This window comes from Ascaphus truei, chromosome 18 (genome assembly GCF_040206685.1).
Source record: "Ascaphus truei isolate aAscTru1 chromosome 18, aAscTru1.hap1, whole genome shotgun sequence".
NCBI classification, from domain to species: Eukaryota; Metazoa; Chordata; class Amphibia; order Anura; family Ascaphidae; genus Ascaphus; species Ascaphus truei.
The window spans coordinates 23,548,855-23,568,553 of record NC_134500.1 but is presented as its reverse complement, the minus strand read 5'-3'; the positions used below and the strand labels follow the sequence as shown (position 1 = coordinate 23,568,553).

At 40.6% G+C, this 19,699-nt stretch overlaps 1 protein-coding gene across 15 annotated transcripts in view; it reads left to right on the top strand.

The window, feature by feature from the left end:
* The window catches only part of TRPM1 (transient receptor potential cation channel subfamily M member 1), a 177,811-nt gene that overhangs the window by 143,239 nt on the left and 14,873 nt on the right, over positions 1–19,699 (top strand). For 9 of the 15 annotated variants that reach the window (XM_075575877.1, XM_075575874.1, XM_075575879.1 and 6 more), the window contains 7 exons: positions 49–277; positions 2,296–2,418; positions 2,771–2,902; positions 6,275–6,403; positions 7,734–7,985; positions 12,669–12,861; positions 19,545–19,565. In XM_075575877.1, coding sequence (XP_075431992.1) covers positions 49–277; positions 2,296–2,418; positions 2,771–2,902; positions 6,275–6,403; positions 7,734–7,985; positions 12,669–12,861; positions 19,545–19,565 — 1,079 coding nt within the window. The remainder of the gene's footprint in view (positions 1–48; positions 278–2,295; positions 2,419–2,770; positions 2,903–6,274; positions 6,404–7,733; positions 7,986–12,668; positions 12,862–19,544; positions 19,566–19,699) is intronic. The other 6 variants (XM_075575875.1, XM_075575871.1, XM_075575867.1 and 3 more) reach the window with 3 other exon arrangements.

Below are 19,699 nucleotides of genomic sequence, written 5' to 3'. Positions count from 1 at the left end.
GCTCCATGTAAGTGCTACTGTCTTAAGGCCAATTCTCCCTTTCTTTAGGGACTTTAGTCAGCTTGCTGTGGAGTTGCTAGATCAGTCTTATAAACATGATGAGCAGGTTGCCATGAAACTCTTGACCTATGAGCTGAAAAACTGGAGCAACTCAACCTGTTTAAAACTTGCTGTGGCTGCCAAACACAGAGACTTCATAGCCCACACTTGCAGCCAAATGCTATTAACAGATATGTGGATGGGACGTCTTCGCATGAGGAAAAACCCAGGCCTTAAGGTACTTTGTAAAACAAAAACTATATTCAAAAATAAGGGGAAAAGTCCAATCCCCTGATCTGCACTAGATTCTCACAGAGGATAAACTCTATCCTGTCTACCTCATTGTACTCCCGGTCTCCTGGTCTCCATATCACTTGTAGGTGGTACTCTCCTATCTCTGGGGTACTTGGTGGCCCCTGGTACACTATTAGAAGAGGTGAAGAGAGTTTGAGATGTTTGGAGGGAAAGGGAGAAAGGTGATATTCAGTTCCTCCACATTGTCCCTGATAAGAAAGGATGCTGACCTTATCTCTGCTGTGCCAGGGGATAATAGTGGAAGGATTAGGGTGGTGTCCACTTACTAAGTGCTGCGCTGCCATAATACACCTTCCTGCACCTGAAGACACCGTACAGCAGGAGCGGACAAAAATATATGAAGCTTAGGAGCCAGCCAGTTGAATGCCGGTGGGGGGTAGCATTTGGGGGTGAGACTTTGTGTGTGTGTGTGTGTGTGTGTATCTCTGAAACACACTGAGACACATAGACAGACAGACAAACACAGACACATAGACACAGTGAAAGACATACACAGACATACTGTAGCGACAGACACACACAGTGACAGACCGACAGACCCCCCACATTTTTTATAATGTAATAAATATATTATAATGTGCAATTCATACTAAACTAGTTATACTAAAATCAGGGCCCTTGCATCATGTGACATCACGTTATGGCGACTCAGTGTCGAATTGTCATGGTGAAGGGTCGTCACATGGTTGCAGAAGGACATGCTTGCACTTAGAGACCACGTGCTCTCCCCCGCCTCCCTCCTCCACTAGAACAAGAAAAGAACCCCAGTTTGAGCACTCTCTCGACAACCTGGATGATTAATGTATGGTTTAAAACAAATTTTATGTCAGCAAGGAATATTAAAATATTGGTTATTAAAAAACAACAAGGCCGCAGCTGTGATCCCAGGGAGAGTGCTGTAGTAGGACTCTGGATCAATATAGATGCGTGTGGTAGACAATCACCACTAGTATAAGCAAGTAAATTTAACTTGGTGCCCCCATAGATATATAGGGGATCAGGGAGTGAACAAAATACCAATACCCTATTTGAAAACGTATCTGGCTTATGATGGGTCAGTACTGGTTCTAACTGATGTCAACATAGACTCACTAACTCCAGGGAGTCATTACGTAGCCTTCAAGAGGCATGAAGAGCTATGCACGCGGATCTCACTGTAATATGTGACACTGATATACTCCTGAATCAAGGAAAACTCGTGATAACACGTATGGTGCTTTCACATGTATTGCACCCAGTATCTGAACACCTTATGCTGATAGGAGCATGTGAGCGAGGCCAGTAGCATAAAGACAGTGAATATATCAATTATTTTATCAGCAAGTATCCTTATGATGGTAAGATAATAGTGTATACCATAGTGAATAAATATTCTATAGGTCCTATATCTGGTGTAGAGCTATATAATATTAAGCATAAGGTGTTCAGATACCGGGTGCAATTCATGTACATTGACTGGACAGTGTTCAAACTAGGTTTCTTTTCTTGTTCTAGTGTTGATACTTACCTTACCTAGGGAGCACCACCGACTTTAGCTACCTCACTAGCTGTAGCGTGGGTACCTGTTTAGTCTATTAAGATCAAGGTACACACAGAATGAATCTCACCATCAAACACTGAGGTCTATTTACTAAAGTCTCCGTTCTGCACAAATACAGCAAAAAAATGCACCAGATATATCAGAGAAATGAAATCCCATTAAAAGCAAATTGAGTTTTTCCTTTGTTAAATCTAGTGCATTTATTTTCACTGGTTTAGACCTAGTTTTGTGGCTGGGAGACTTTAGTAAGTAATTCTGGTGGGTTCAATCCCCCCCTCAGAATTAAAGCCCTAATAAATACCCCCACTTTCCACCCTCCTCCAGATTAAAAACAAATGTGTTCTACTGTACATTCCTATGTCCTACAGTAGAATGATATTGTTCACACCTGCTGCATTTAGGTGATATTGGGGATTCTTCTGCCACCGACCATTCTGTTTTTGGAGTTCCGATCCCAAGATGACCTTTCATTTCATACGTCCAAGGAATATGAGGAAGGGAAAGAGAAAGAAGATGAGAACATGGTGAGAAATAAAATGTGTTAAACTCCAAGTTTCATTCAGACATGCTGTTAACCCCTTAGCACTGGAGGGAACAAGAAACTGGATTGCAATTGCCCCATAATGATCAAAAAGGTACATCATAAGGGCCTCCAGCGTTCCAGCCATCCGGGTGTCCAACATAAGTCCTTAGGGCACTAAAGGAGTTAATACAGACTAAACTCTTTAAAGCCATGTGCTGCCAGAGAGATCTTCACGGTCAGTCCCATTTAGCAACACACAATGGGCTTGCAATAAAGTAGAAGCACATTGTATAACATTTGTAAACGATTTACCATGTTAGTATCAGCAGTAACATGTATTTTGCCATTTATAGGATGGAAATGCTGACGCTAACTCTAGGAAAGGGGATGAAGAGAATGGGAATAGGAAGCAAAGAAGTATTCCGATAGGCACAAAGATTTATGAATTCTACAATGCGCCTATTGTGAAGTTCTGGTTTTACACTGTAAGTACATTGTTTACCTGTATTGCAGATCTATTGCATAGTCTGAAGAATATAGCACATCGCACAAGACATGCAAGTTATATTACAAGTCAAGCCAAATGTGAGAAATGGATCCCTGATTGGTGCTTCAAAAACAAAGTGGTTGAAATATATGAATAGCCAAGTTCATGACATAAATTCAATATACAGTATAGATCTCATATGGAAAGTGTTTGGAACTATGAGCAATAAATGGTGATGAGATAGATCTATAGTCTGTCTGTTGAGCCCGGTTTGTATGTGGGATATGCGGTAGCCTCCTCCCCTGATGTTCCGTGCGGAGGATGACAAGGGGAGGAAGAATCGTGACCTCAGCCGCCCAAAGAAAGGCCTCGCGATGGCGCAGCACCCCCCCCGTAGGGCGCGTAGGTCGTCTCCCGCTACTCCGTTCCAGGTGAGTGGAAATACCATGACCACACTGCCTGAAGATAGAATAAATCAGCTGTATGCTAGAGTAAATGGCAATACTCCCAATGCAGGCAATGCAGCCTGATTCCAGGTTCCGATGCGCGTGCTTCAATCCGAGTCAAAATATTGTGGGGAAAAAGGCTGAGCACAGCAAAAAGATGTAGGGCTGGGGGCAGGTAACATTAATTATTTATTAAATAGGCATAACCAAAAAATCGACAGACAAACAGGATAGGTCCTCTGATGCGTTTCTCACCTTGGAGGCACTTAGATAAAGCGCCTCCACAGCGAGAAATGCGTCAGAGGATCGGGATCGGTACTGGAACTTGTTTATTAATGACCTTGAGGTTGGGATCGAGAGCAAAGTCTCCATATTTGCTGATGATACTAAATTGTGTAAGGTTGTAGAATCAGAGCAGGATGTAATTTCTCTTCAGAAGGACATGGAGAGACTGGAAACGTGAGCAGGTAAATGGCAGATGAGGTTTAATACTGATAAATGTAAGGTTATGCATTTGGGATGCAAGAATAAAAAGGTGACTTACAAATTAAATGGAAATATATTGGGGGAATCCTTGATGGAGAAGGATTTAGGAGTGCTTGTAGACTGCAGGCTTAGCAATAGTGCCCAATGTCATGCAGTAGCTGCAAAGGCAAACAAGATCTTATCTTGCATCAAACGGGCAATGGATGGAAGGGAAGTAAACATAATTATGCCCCTTTACAAAGCATTAGTAAGGCCACACCTTGAAAATGGAGTACAATTTTGGGCACCAATCCTAAGAAAAGACATTATGGAACTAGAGTGTGCAGAGAAAAGCCACCAAATTAATAAAGGGGATGGACAATCTAACTTATGAGAAGAGGCTAGCTAAATTAGATTTATTTACATTAGAAAAGAGGCGTCTAAGAGGGGATATGATAACCAGTGTTCGACAAACCTATACATTTGCACGCCCTGGGCGAGTGGATTTAACATCGTGGCGAGCTCCTATTGGCCCAAGCAGCACACGTTTGGTACTAGGCGGCAAGTAGATTTTTTTGTGTGGCGAGTAGATTTTTTGGTGATTTGTCGACCACTGATGATAACTATATACAAATATATTCGGGGACAATACAAGGAGCTTTCAAAAGAACTATTCATCCCACGGGCAGTATTAAGGACTCGGGGCCATCTCTTAAGGTTGGAGGAAAGGAGATTTCACCAGCAACAAAGGAAAGGGTTCTTTACAGTAAGGGCAGTTAAAGTGTGGAATTCATTACCCATGGAGACTGTGATGGCAGATACAATAGATTTGTTCAAAAAAAGGTTGGACTTCTTTTTAGATGGGAAAGGTATACAAGGATATACCAAATAAGTATACATGGGAAGGATGTTGATCCAGGGATTAATCCAATTGCCAATTCTTGGAGTCCGGAAGGAATTTATTTTTCCCCTTATGAGATATCATTGGATGATATGATACTGGGGGTTTTTTGTTTGCCTTCCTCTGGATCAATAAGTAAGTATAGATATAGGATAAAGTATCTGTTGTCTAAATTTAGCATAGGTTGAACTTGATGGACCTATGTCTTTTTTCAACCTTATCTACTATGTAACTATGTAATATGTAACTATGTAACTATGCAAGAGGATCTATCCTGTTTGTTTGGCAATATTTTGGCTGGTATGCCTTTTTAATAAATAAATAATTCATTTTACCTGACTACAGCCCTTCTTCTTTTTGCTGTGCTCAGCCTTTTTCACCACAATATTATATTACAAGTCAGATCTTACAAAGCATGTTCTAATGCCTACATGGGGCAGATTATTAAGATAATAACACCATGAACATGCGTTAACTGCGGTCTTTTAGTTGGTCTACTAATTCTGTAATTCTTTGTCCCAGGATTTGTTGTGCAACTTGAGTAATGTGGCAGGCGAAATGCTAGAAATGCTAGAAATCAAAGTACTGACAATGAACTAAAAATATATGGAAAACATCCTAAGTTGCTAAGAAGTAGCAAATAAACATCATAGATCTAAAGTTTTGTGGGATACTTCATGGGTTTTGTTATACCTTTTAATGGACCAACATATTAATTGTCTCTGTATCAGATGTGATCTCTAAACTGGGGAGGCTTAAGTACATAGCACAGGTGGTTCATCACAGCAGGGGTCTTCATCTGTGAATGAGGTGTTCAGACGATTAGCATACTGTACTGGGGTATTATCCTCTGTTGTATACAGTATATACATGAATGAGGTGTTGAAAGGAAAAATATCCTGAGGCAGGGGTATGGTCCTCAAGTATTAGTGTAAACAGACCGAGGTATGAATAGGGCTGTAGACACCAGGTGCTGCAGGTGTTAGAGGTTTCCATAGTGCATTAGAAAATAAAGCTGTTTTACGCAGAGTCCAAAATACTTTTGTATTTTAGTTTCCATATCCTTTTCTCCAGTGTATTGATGAAGTTACCAATTAGAACGACAGTAACACAGATAAATCAGAAGTAGATGGCAAACGCTGCAAGCGCTGACCAACTGGTCTTCTGGTGTCAGGGTCAGATATTGTGTATCTGTGGTGGTTCATCTTTGTGTGGAGGGCTAGTTTGGTTTCCACCACATACTTCATATTAGGGCATTTCTTATTTTGGATAAGATATACTACATTGCTTGAATAGCAGATTAATGATCCTTTTACTTTTATGGTTCCTTGATGTGTTGTGTAGATGTTTCTGTTGAGGCGTGTTTGCAGGTTTCACATGACCCTGGACTCATGCAATGCCATCCACCCAACATAATAACAAACCCCACCTTATTGACAGCCCCATAGATAATACATACACCAGGTTGAAATTGGACAATCGGTCTCGGCTGATGTGGGTGAAGCCAATTCGATCACAGTGCAAGAGTATAAATATACGCTTTATTTTTTTTTTCCAGATTGCCTACTTGGGATATTTATTGCTATTTAATTATATCATCTTGGTGAAGATGGAGCGATGGCCTTCAGTCCAAGAATGGGTGGTTATTTCTTACATCTTGACACTTGCTCTAGAGAAAATAAGGGAGGTAAGAAGCATATTAGTGCCTATTGTGATAAGAAAGTCATAATTCCAGACACTTAATCAAGCAAGTAGCAAACAAACGTACATTTAATTGAGGAAATACAAAACTGTTAATGTTTCAGGTCCCACAGTGACCTTTATCATGGAAATATTACACACAGACCACAGTGTGTCCTGATCACCATTGACCCTCAGTTGCGATGTCGTCAACTGAGAATTTTATTATTTTTTGCTGTGTGTCAAAGCAGATTTTTTTTTTGTCTTTTATATAAACTCCTTCTGTATATCTCTCAAATGTTGTTTACATTGGATCTACATTGCACTACTGTTTTAAGCTGTACATTGGATTTCTAAGCTATAGTATGCATTCTTAGTTCAGCTAGTAACACAGGAACCTTAGCATTAACTTTTTCTGTTGAGTAGGACATGTGAATTGAGACCAGCACAGTCATTGCCTAAAACAGGGGTGGCCAACTCCAGTCCTCAGGGGCCACCAACAGATCAGGTTCCACGATACAGATCAGGGGTCAGTTTGGGTGTAATCACGTGACTGCCGGCACAGGTGTACAGTAGTAGGCTTCATTGTTCTCATATAGTGGATATATGGAGACTGGAACTAGTGCAGGGGTGCTGTAGCCTCCCTGGGGTTATACATTGTCAGGGGTGGCCAACGCCAGTGCTCAAGGGCCACCAACAGTTCAAGGTTTCAGGATATCCCTGCCTCAGCCCTGGTGGCTCAATCAGTGACTCAGTGAATGAGCTGAAGCAGGGATTTCCTGAAAACCTGACCTGTTGGTGGGCCTTGAAGACTGGAGTTCGCCACCCCCAGCCTAGAACATTGCACGATATACATAATTGTCCTGCAAATCATTGGGTGACTGAATATTTAGTCATAGAATTTAGTTATTACTTTAAACCTATATTTGTGGATCAGTCTGACATACATATTCCTCGTTCACACTGATGACCATAATGTTTTTTGCAGTGTATGCTTCATCCTCAGATTATCCCATATTGATTTTGAATAATATGTTCGATTTTACTCATCTGAATACATTTGTCCATGTTGAATATCATGTTCAAATATAATATTTTGAAAAGGTATCCAAGAAAGGGATGTTATTGTCTTGTACACATATTTTATAGGAAGAGCCTTCGTTTCTTTACTCCTGACACGTTCATGAACAATATAACCTTCAAACGTACTAATGAAAACATCCTACTATTTTTTTATATATAAAATTAGCTTAAGTAAACGGTTGATAGGACTTCATAATTCTATTTTTGTCCAAGAAGCCATACTTATCTGCCTGTTATCACTTATTTATCTTCAGATTCTGATGTCCGAACCAGGAAAACTGAGCCAGAAAGTAAAGGTTTGGCTCCAGGAATACTGGAATATCACAGATCTTGTGGCTATTTTAGTGTTTATAATTGGAGCAATTCTTCGACTACAAAACCAGCCCTACATGGGTTATGGAAGAGTCATTTATTGCGTAGATATAATTTTTTGGTACATTCGAGTGTTGGATATCTTTGGTGTCAACAAATACCTAGGACCCTACGTCATGATGATTGGAAAAATGGTGAGTACCTGCATATCATAATGTAATTGCATTATATTGTATTACGCTAAAAAAAAGTTAAGTAACATGTCTGAAAAACATATGATAAAGAATGCATTTCCTCTTTGCTGGGATGTTACCAAAGTTTTAATCTATATGTGTTAATAAAATAATCTTGGTATTTTCAGTGGTAGATCATACAGTAGGTTTAAACCTTGATTCTTTATCTTGATCTGTCTTTGTTTTTCTATCAAATTTTTTTTTTCACGTGAAGGAAAAGTGGAGCAAAACTTTAATAGACATTATTTTGACATTAGTGTAGATTTCTCATCTGCAGTACAAAGCTAAAAATGTGCAGTGGTCACAGAGACTGCTGAGCATTTTAGACCAAAAACATAATTAAAAAATCCACTTACAATCTGCAGAGCTATTAATACCATACAGAACAGCAACACTGCAAGGAGACCTACTACAGTGACCCTGAGCTTGAACTCTGAAAAGGCCTTTGACAGGGTATCATTGCAATTCATGTTCAGGGTAGTGAAAAAGATGGGTCTTGGAGAAGGATTCATTAAAGGTATTCAGGATCTCTACTCCAACTGAAGGGCCACAGCATCTGGTCACACTTCTAAACCTTCTACCATAACAAACAGTGCATGCCAAGGTTTCCCTCTGTCTCCCTTATTATTTGCTATGTATATCGAAACTCTAGCATCAAAAATCTGCCTATACTGTAGATGGCCATCACTGTGGTAACCTTTGGGGACAGTAATTACAAAATATCTGTTTGCCATGCCTATTCTCTCTCACCAACCCACAGAGATCTCTACTACATCTCTTTGAGCTCCTAGACGACTTCAGCAAACTTTCTAACTTTAAAATCAATCGTACAAAACCAGAGGCACTGATCCTACACCTCCCAATATAAGATATCACAATCCTTCAGAATTGCTTCCCATTTATTTGGAAAAAGGACAAGTTAAAGTACCTTGGGGTGTACGTGCCTAAAGCATATAATGAGCTTTACGACTCAAACTACCCGGCACTCCTAGAAAGGTCCAAAAAATACCTAAAAACCTGGGACTCATATCATATCTCATGGTCAGGCACGATAACATCGGTAAAAATCAATTTACTCCCCCACCTTCTTTACCTTTTGTGGTCCTCCCTACCTCAGTCCCAATTCCCCAAATAGGTAACCTAGAACAAGCAGTAAGAAAGCGCAGGGCATAGCACAGTATTCTGTAAATATATATTGGTAAAAAAATAGTAAGATATGCACGTACACAATTAGAATAAAAATGAGCTTTGGGGTATAATAACCAGAAATCTAGGTGGCAGGATATGCTCTCCACTTCCAATATCAGATGCCTGGGAGTCGCAGTGGACGTCCTCCCAGATGGCACTAGCACCTGTCTTCGCAACTTGATGTCCCCAAGATGGAGAGATCCACTCTAGTAGAAGCCCTCCAGCCGCTAGCTCACAAGCTGGTATGTGCCCGCTGTTATTGGCATCCTCAGCCACTCACCACCGCAGCGAGGGGGGCCATCCACCCAGGAGAAGGCAATCCCCCCCCCCAGCTGACCGTCTCTCTGACGTCGCACTCACTGGCTACGTCAGCGTTCTCAGCTGTTCAGTGCCGCAGCATCAACATCTTTCACTCGAGCACAGGGGGAGACACCACAGTTTAGGCATGCCTTGTATCGCACACCTGATGGCATCACTGTACTTGCAGGAAACGACATTTTATACCAGGCGTTACCTCACAAATTGGATCTCAGTGAGCAAGCCTGGAGGAACGGCGACAGGCCAAAGACATTCCAGGAGTTCTAATCAGAACATAAGATCCCTAACAAACATCTATTCCAATATTTACAAGTGCAACATTACATATATTCACTGCCAAGCAAAACAGATATATTTAGACCACTGACGACCTATGAACACTTCTTCTCAAGAGTGGAATACCATAAACGTACGATAGCTCTGCTTTATCAGCTGCTGATATCGGGACTAAACAAGGCATCTAACCAAAACGTAATGAATTGGGAGAGAGACATGGGCAGGAACCTAGAGGGGGAGAAATGGGAAGGCATATTAAAAATGGTGGCCAGGTCCTCCAGATGCTCATCTGTCAGAGAAACAAACATTAAGGTCCACAGATGGTACTATACCACAGCACGCCTTCATGTATTTTTCCGTAAGTCATCTCCACTATACTGTAAAAACGGTGGGCATATTGGCATCTAATGATCCTGCCCCCAAATTACCTCATATTGGAGGAAAATTAAGAGATTGATAACCTAGGTTACGGACATAGTCCCACCCTGGGATATGGGCACCTTCCTTATTAACAAACCCATAGTCCAAATATACAGGAATACTGACTCCCTGATTAAACATATGCTTCAGCTGCCAAAGCGGCGATAGCTAGCCCCTGGAAGCAAGACAATCCTTCTGAAATCAACATAGCCCGGAGGCTGTCGAGGGGTCTGGCCGGCTGGTGCTGGAAGTTGGCCTGGCCCAACTTCTGCGTCCAGCTGCCGTGCCTCTAGTTGCCGCCATCAGGCCCCGCCTCCCGGCTCTCCCCAGCTCCTCTGCCTGCCTCTTTCCATGTGTCCTCTCTCTCCCACCGGTGTGCGCCGGAAGCTGGGTGCACCTGGAAGTTAGGCCTAGCTTCCCGGATGCACTGCATGCAAAGGACCACTTGGGGTATCCCTCTTAAAGTGTATCCCTCTATGTGGTATGATACATGTCTTTTGAATGTATGAATGTATAAGCAATGTATTACCCTGGCACCTGTTCTAATCCCTTTTCCCACCTCCCCTATTATTTTCTGTGTCCCTACCCCCGTATATACAAAATCAATAAAATACAAAAAAAAATTAATCCACATAGAAGAAAATATATATTTTACAGCAGATAAGAACCACTTGGCCCATCTCCCTAGTCTGCCCATATTCCTATTTGTTGTAAAACTTCAGGCACTATCTCATCCTTGGCTTTCTTTAGTGTATTTTTCTCTAACACCTCTTTAGGGAGACTATCCATAAATCCACCACCCTTTCCATGGAGAAGTACTTCCTCAAATTTCTCGTATGGCTACCACCCTAACGCTTGAGCGCGTGACCTCTTGTTTTTGGGTTCATGCACGTGAAAGTCCCACATTCAGATGCAACTGCTGGTTTTAGACTACTTGCCTTGGAAAATCTGTGACCATCTCGCGGTAACTCGTGAGATTGTCCACAGAAGGCTGTACTAGCCCATCGGATTAACACAGCGGGGGTCCCTGCGTTTGAATGTGACTCACATCCCAGGCAGGATTCACACAGTGCGAGTCCCATTCAAATGCAGGGTCCCCCACTGTGCTAATCCGATGGGCCATTAGTCTGACTGCAGAAATCTCGCAGCATTAGATTTGTTTTAGTGCAGAATTCTCAAGGCAAGTGTTCTAAAACCTGCAGCTGCAGCTGAACATTTCTTATTTCCTGTATCAAAGTTAACACCACCAAGTATTTCCTATTCACCAGCAGTACATACAGTATGTGCTAAGTAATTTCCTATTTTCTTTACTTATAATTTATTTGATTAAAAAGAATGCTAATCTGGATGTGACTTAATACAATAGAACTGATTCAGTCTATTCTGATGACTTTAGTCATGTGGTAGCTTTGTTTCATTCTAACTTTATTGTACAGTAAATAAAAGTACTGTACCACTTGTTGGTGCATTTGAATGTCTCAGACAGGTCTGTAACACTGTCCTTCCCCGTTATCGCTTTGCAAACAATGCTTCCTCTTTAAGAAGTAAAGAGTGACACACTGTGCGCATTTGCATGTCATTACCCAGAATTCCTGGCTCTAGTGAAAGCTCTGTTTGCTAAGCGATAATGGGGAAGGACAGGGTTACAGACCTGTCTGAGACATGCAAATGCACCACAAGTGGTATTTTTATTTACTGTACACTGTACGGTGGAGGATTTTTGTCACTTTTTTAACCCACCATAACTTTTGTAATAACTTTATTGTATAACTATTATTTTATATATAGAGGAGAACACTTTAAATAATAGGAATGCCAAGTAAAATACATGTGTATATTAATAGCACCAGATATTCTAGTATATACTGGATACAAGTGTCCCGAAAAAATCTTTCAGTCTAGTTTTGTAATATATTAAGTAGTATATTTTGAGGCCATTTCTAAGTTTGTATCAGTGATTCCCAATTGTTTTCCAAAAAGGGCATTCCCAAAACCACTTATTTTGCTTTTGAGATCACCATTTTCAAAATATTTGGTGGTTGGGAGGCCCATCGTAAATTAGTTATTGATGCAGAGAAACTGCCTTCTTTCCCTTTGTTACTATATCTTTTTCTCTCTCTCTATCCCTCCCTGTCTCTTGTTGCCACTATGCACCCTCCTTTTTCTTTGCCTCTTTCTGTATCTTCCCGTGTTTATGGTCCTCCCGTCCCTCTTTCAAGTGCCCTGAGCCCCTTTGGGAGGCGGCTCTCCAAATTAGGAAACATTGATATATTTGGTTCTCATAGACCTGAAGAAGGGTTGAGTATGAACATGACATATACATATACCATAGGACTACTATAGACAAGGAGCCTTAAATGAAAAAGGTAGGAGAAGACCTGTCTTTCTGTTATGATGATCTCTCCTTAGCAAGTGTTTTGTGTCATTGTGTTCTCTTCCCAGATGATTGACATGCTATACTTTGTGGTCATCATGCTTGTGGTGCTGATGAGTTTTGGAGTAGCCCGACAGGCCATTCTGCACCCAGACGAGGAGCCGTCTTGGAGACTAGCCCGCAACATCTTTTACATGCCCTACTGGATGATCTATGGAGAAGTGTTTGCAGACCAGATAGACCGTAAGACTAGAATTCATAGTAAGACTCTGTTTCCTGATCCTGAAGCAGATGATCAGTCCAAATTAACAGAATATCTGTTTCAATTTGGTTACTATATAGTGGAATACATTTTATTTAAGTGTACAAACTGTCCTACATAATAAAAAACCCCTTTTGTTTAAGTTGCTTCTAATACGCACCTTTGGCCACCGGCAGGGAGGCGAGTGTCTTGGGCCTGGTGAAGGAGGCAGAAGTTGGGTCTGTCTAAATGGAAGTCGGGTGCAACTTCTGTGATTGTTCAAATAGGCCCCTTCCTCTACGGTGCCCACAAATTATGCACGACACAGGTGGGCCCCCCACTCGACAGTCCTTCTACCCACACTCCGCAACCCACCTGGATGCTCCCACCCTTTCCACAACCTTTCTCTCCCCCCAAATTTTACTATGTCTCACTTTATTAATGGATTTTAGAGCATTATACAAGTGTAAACAAAAGGTAAAATGTGCAAAAGAGACATTTAGCCCATTTATTGACGATGATGATGATGATGAATTTGTGTCTGTAACTAGAAAAGAGGTTCTGTATAGCACACTCATAGGATGTCTTTACTGTATTGGCTGTGTGACTACCATTTCTTTCCCCCATGCTGGTCTGTACTGGGCATCCTGTCATGGCGTGGTATTACTCCCAGTACTTATAGAATAAAAAAAGCCACAAACAGGAATTCTGCCATTTCCACAGTTGTGTACCGCACTTTATTCACTGTCCCATGGGTGTAGAAAACAAAAGTGGACACAGCATTTTTTTTGGAGAGGTGTTATATTAAAGTGAGCCAAATGTACCCTTTATAAAGAATACAGGGTCCTGAACCCAGAAATAAAACAGTGGAATACACAAGTTAAGTTTTACGTCACTCAGGAGTGATTGTATGCTTAAGTCACTGAAGAACTGTTATCGTGGGCACTGTGGTGGTGAGGAGCCCGATCATCGTCTTCATTGTCATCAAGTTCCGATCTCGATAATCAGGCCAGGTGGCCAATAAGGTCACCAGCACAACAGGTGGGACTGACGAGAGAAAGAAGGAAGACGACACGTTGTGGCTGTAAGAAGAGACCATCCACTCACGCATGTGAGATAACTGACCTCATTGTTACTATCTTTTCCAAATAACTGTCGGACACTTAGAGACGGATCATTAACAAATGTTTGGCTCAGGCTCATATTATGACTTTAAAATAGATTTCTGAAAGTTTATGAGGTGCATTTTATGGAACATAATGAAGTGCTTAACGACACCAGAGATGAGCATATGCAGTACCATTTAAAAAGAAAAGTGACTTGATACCACTGGTTAACAATAGCTCTTCAGTAGAGATGCAGAGATGGGCGGAACTATTAGAATACTTTTCCTCAAATTTCCCGGTCTTTCCATTCCAAATCTGTTCCGCTGTGTAAAATCTGTAGACGGATTGTTCCAGTTTCTATCCGTAAAGATTAATCCGAAACCGCCATTAGATCCAAGCCAATCCGTGGATTCCACAATCTGTTGCCGGTTTGTAAAACATCCACACACTGATTCCACAATTTGTTGCCGACTTGTTAAAAATACACACACGGAATAATCCACAGAGAGAGGGGAAGCGAGAGCGAGATCCCCCTCCCACGAATTTAATACGAGTGCGAATTTTTTTTAGCAATTCAACCTCGGATTATTAATCCGCCATGTGGCTTGTCAGTGATAGAAAAAAAAAAAAAGGCGGATCGCCCTTTTTGAGACTGAACCGCGGAAATCCACAGACCAAAGGAACTAGCCAATCCGAGGCACATCCAAATCCGCAAAATTTTTTTGATTATCTCTACTCCAGACACTTTTCAAAATGTGGTTAACATGGATGTTAAAAAAAACTATGGGATGTAAAAAAAAAAACATTCAATGTTTTACATCATGAAAACACCAGATATTACACAAACTTAAGAGAGATTGTCAGGAGAAGGGAAAGTCTCTGTATATTGCACTCAGATGTAACGTAGAATTGGCGATAATAATATAAAAATGAACTTTTAATACATAAAGTTAAAATGAAGTCAAATTAGGGAACCGAAACTTGACGGTGAATATATACAGTGACGCAAACGAAGTCCCAAATTTGGTGTGCAATAAAGTATACACACCAATTGCCAGTGTAAATAGTAGATACTAAAGATAGTGATCACTGGTATTGTGGAAATAACCCACTCATAGTTTAGTGGATAAAGCCCACTAGTGAAATTAGGTAAAGCTTAGCTCTATTGAAGCTATTTAGTCAGGACTAGACTATGTAAAAGTTCATTTTTATATTATTTGATTTTAAAATGATCATAAGTGCAATACTTTTTGGACTTCAAACTTAGACCATTACGTGTTCAAGCTCCCGTTTTTTTTTAACTTTTTTTTTACTTCAATAGTTTCATGTGGGCAATCTCTACTTACCTAAAGAACCGCATAGCTGCCGGTCAATTCGTTCTCCGTCTATTGATCGGCGAAGTTTGGCGACATCTTTAGATCTGGGGAATGTAAATGGTTGCTATAGGAACAAGCATGCTTGTTAAAATAGAATACAAGAAAATTGGTCTTTCAAAGTTTTGTTTTTTAAAACGGAAAATGCTAAAAGTATTTTTTCTTACTACAGAACTGATTTATTAAAAAAAAACACACATGCAGGATATTGCTTGAACTGCAGCTTTAATTGTGTATGTGACAACTTTATGTAAGGCATCATTCCCATACAGACATTGAGTGCATGAGATAGGGATCCTTTCCGTTCAGTGTGCCTGTGCTCCGTCTGGATTCTCTTTTTTTTGTCCAATAAAGGAGTACTTGGAATCAAGCCCATGAAATATGCATGTAGACTTTCACAGTGCATGTAGCTTACTGCTGCCTGTGGCTACATCTGATGACAGAGGCCTGCAGTACTGGCAGGTTTGTTAGCCAGAGAGGTTTAGTTTATACTTCACTCTGATTTATCCAAGCAAGGAAAGTGCAGAGAGAAGTTTGTTTTGATGTATGACTTGTGTTTGCATCAAATGCATGAAAGTGTTTCCAATATGTGACACAAATTCTTAGCCAGAGAAGATTACACCTTTTGAGACTTGGCAAATTAGTTTCATGCAAATAAAAGATAAAAACAAATGCAATATATAATTTGATGTTACACGTTATAGTGTGCGCCTCATCTAACACCTCCCCAACTTCTCTTATTGACACTCCCAAAATCATCTCACACCTGCAACAATCTACCAGAGACTCTCCAAGCCGCCACCAGTCTAAATTCTTTCAAAACGAAAACTGTCTCACATTTTAATCTGGGCTGTAACTGTTTCATACTTCTATAATCATATATTATCTGTAAATGTTCAAGCAAGGTGACTAAATATGATATATAACTCTGTTAATTTAATGTTACCATGTATTTGTAACCATGTATTTGTAACCATGTATCTGTCATCATAACTGATGTGCCCAGGACATACGTGAAAACGAGAGGTAACTCTCAATGTATTACTTCCTGGTAACACATTGTATAAATACATAAATAACAAGGTGACACACATTGGGGCACATTTTAAAATTACAATCAATGTCCATTTTGCTCTAAAGGGCCTTGATACATCACTTCCATTGTTTTCCCTGAGCTGTAACCTCCCCAGTAATACACTTTTTCCTTTACTGAACCATAGTATTTTCAGCTTCGGTAACCCCCTGGTTCCTGATTTATTCAGATTTTTAATTTCTACTAAGTGAGAAAGAGAAAAAAAAAACCTTTGCCATCAGGATTAACCAATAGGAGTTCATGAAATCATGTCCCAATGACATCACAGCTTTCTATTGGGTCACCAGAATGAGGCTGACTTGATAACCGTATTGTTTTTTCCCCACACCGGAAAATACTTGGAATGAAACTTGTAATTTTCACAGGAAATGTGGAGGTTATAGAGCTCAATACAGTATATCAGCGGTGTGCAAACTGGGGTGCGCACCTTCCAGGGGGGGCGGTAGAATTTGTAGGGGGAGCGTGGGCGGTTACAGGGGCCTCGCGCACTTCCCCATGGCATTTAAATTAAATACCGGGGGAGGCGTGAGGCCTCTGTAACTCACTTAAGTGCTGCCAGTCGGGTCTTCGGCGATGCGTTGCCATGACAACGCAGCTCAACTGACGCGGTTGGGTCATGCAACGTGACATCACATGACCTGCGATGTCACTTGACACCGAGCTTTTGGGAGTGGGGTGGGGGGGAATGCTGCGGCTCCCAGAAAGGGCTGCAGCTCAAAAAGTTTATATATTTTAGAAGAAAAACGAGCATCTTGGATTGCTGCTTTAAACCTAATATCTACATGCGACACACCTATTTATTATGAAACATGGGGAGATAAAGTCTTTGAGCTGCAAAGCTGGAGCAAAACATTGCACCTGATTTATACAAAAATCAGTTCCCATAAGATACAATGGGATTCCTTGTTTCTGCATACGGTGAGGACTAGACTCTGAATGTTAGCACACCAATCACACACACAGTAGTTAGACTTCTTAACTCAAAGCTGACAAGTACTGTGACACCACTAATGTAGGTCTTCGCATTAAAGCTGCAGTTCAGGCAATATCCTGCATGTGTGTTTTTTTTTTAATAAATCAGTTCTGTAGTAAGAAAAAATACTTTTAGCATTTTCTGTTTTTAAAAAAACAACTTTGAAAGACCAATTTTCTTGTATTCTATTTTAACAGCCATTTGCTAAGGCACTGCCCCTTCATGTCCTGTCACAAGCCCTGGCACACCCCTTTGTCAGCCCTGCCCTCCCTCTAGCACATGTCAGTGCAGGAGTGCTCATGAATATTCATGAGCTTCCACTGAGAGACAGAAGGAGAGGAAAAACATATGCCAGCTCTAAAGATTTCGCCAATCAATACATGGAGAACGAATTGACTGGCAGCTATACAGTTTTTAGGTAATGAGAGATTGCACACATGAAACTATTGAAATAAAAAAAAAGACTGAACTGCGGCTTTAATTCATTGTGTTTCTTACCAACACAATTTTAGCAATCCAAAGCAGAGTCATATGGCAGGACATATATGAACCCCATTACAGCAATGCTTAGATCTGTCGAGCAGTAAGGGGATTCAATAATTGAACTGCTTTATTTGTGCACAATTTATTAGGGGAATAACAAAATTTAGTTATTTTCCCTTAGCATTCAGATTTACATCATTTCAGAAATACAATGAATAGTTTCTTATAAATCAGTGCTTCTGTTGTACTTATTGCACACTATAACCATATTACCATAACTATTGTGCTGCATAATAATGATCAGCTGGTACCTAAGCCATCAATAGGATCTCTGCAATTCTCCTGTGCTGGAGGGGGCATTACGGAGACTGTACAGTATTACTACAGCAACTGCATTCTCAGTCCCATCTTTAAGCAGCAAAACAGGAAAAATCCTACTTGTTTATTTTTTTTAAATAAATCAGTTCTGTACTATTAGGTAAAACTGTCTTCAATTGTTTTTAACTCCTAATAACATTTTTAATGATTTTTAGTAATGTACTGTCAATTTTTTGGTTGCTACAGAAACCATTTAGAAAGTCATATACACTTCTTCTTTTGAAACAGGCTGACATGCACCTTTTTGAGCTCCACGCTTTGGCAACAAAGTATCACAAACAGATCTGTTGCTCTGTTCCAAACAGCAGACTGTCTATTACTCTGAAAGCTGTAACAATAACGTGTTACACGTAGTAATATAATGTTACATATCAGCTGCAGCATTTCAGACTGCAGCACAGAGTCAGAAGGCGGCCATTTCGTTAGGCACACAATCAGGATTGTTACAGATTTATAATGTAGGAGCACCAAACGATTGCCAGCTTAGGTTAGAATGTAGAATTATACATTGTCACATGCTTTACATATAAAAAATAATAAGAAAAAAAGGTGGAATGCAGTATTGCTGATAATAATATGCCTAGCCCGGTTACAGTATTTAAAAAAATATTTTTAGTACCTTGCAAGCAGGGCTGCCACTTGCTTTACAATGATAACCTAGAGCTTTTTTTCCCCCCCAACGTTTTATTTATATATTTAACTGTCTTACCTTCTCCGGCGCCGGCATCTCCCCCTGCAGGGTCCCGTCAAGATGGCTCCGCGACGTCAAATGGACATGGTAACCCGACGCTATTTGACGTCAATGAGCCATCTTGACAGGACCACGCGGGGGAGGGGGGGAGATGACGCCGGACGATGCCGTCGCCGGCAAAGGTAAGAGCCGACGCCCTGCACCTGTCTCTGCACCAAACATCCCAGCAGGCCCTGCAGTAATCTGGAGATTTCATATCTCAACCCGTAGCCCGGTGATACCTAGCCAAAACCCGTAATCTCTGGGTCAAACCCGGAGTGGTGGCAACCCTGCTTGCAAGCCTGGTAGATGCCCTCTGCCCTTGATAATTGCATTATTATAAATTGATCATCTGCCGGCATCATATTGTAACTGTTTTCTTGCTTCATATCATGTCTAATTTTGTTTCTTTATGATAAAATACTGATATTCAATCTGTGCTTGGTCTTGTATTTCTGATCTGACTTGTTTTTTTTTTTTTAACCTGTTTATTTATTCTTTGTTCATTCTCATCTGTCTTTTCTATCTTTCTCTCTTTTTTATACGGGCCTTCTCTTTTCTGAGCAGTCTATGCAATGGAGATTAATCGTAAGTCTAAGTGGGGGATCCATTTTAATTGCTAATTGCTGGATGTGTAATGACCTATTGTAATGAAAGTCAAAAGGGTGCCTATTTTCCACTAATGTTAGATTTTAAAGGCCGGAAAAATATATATATATATA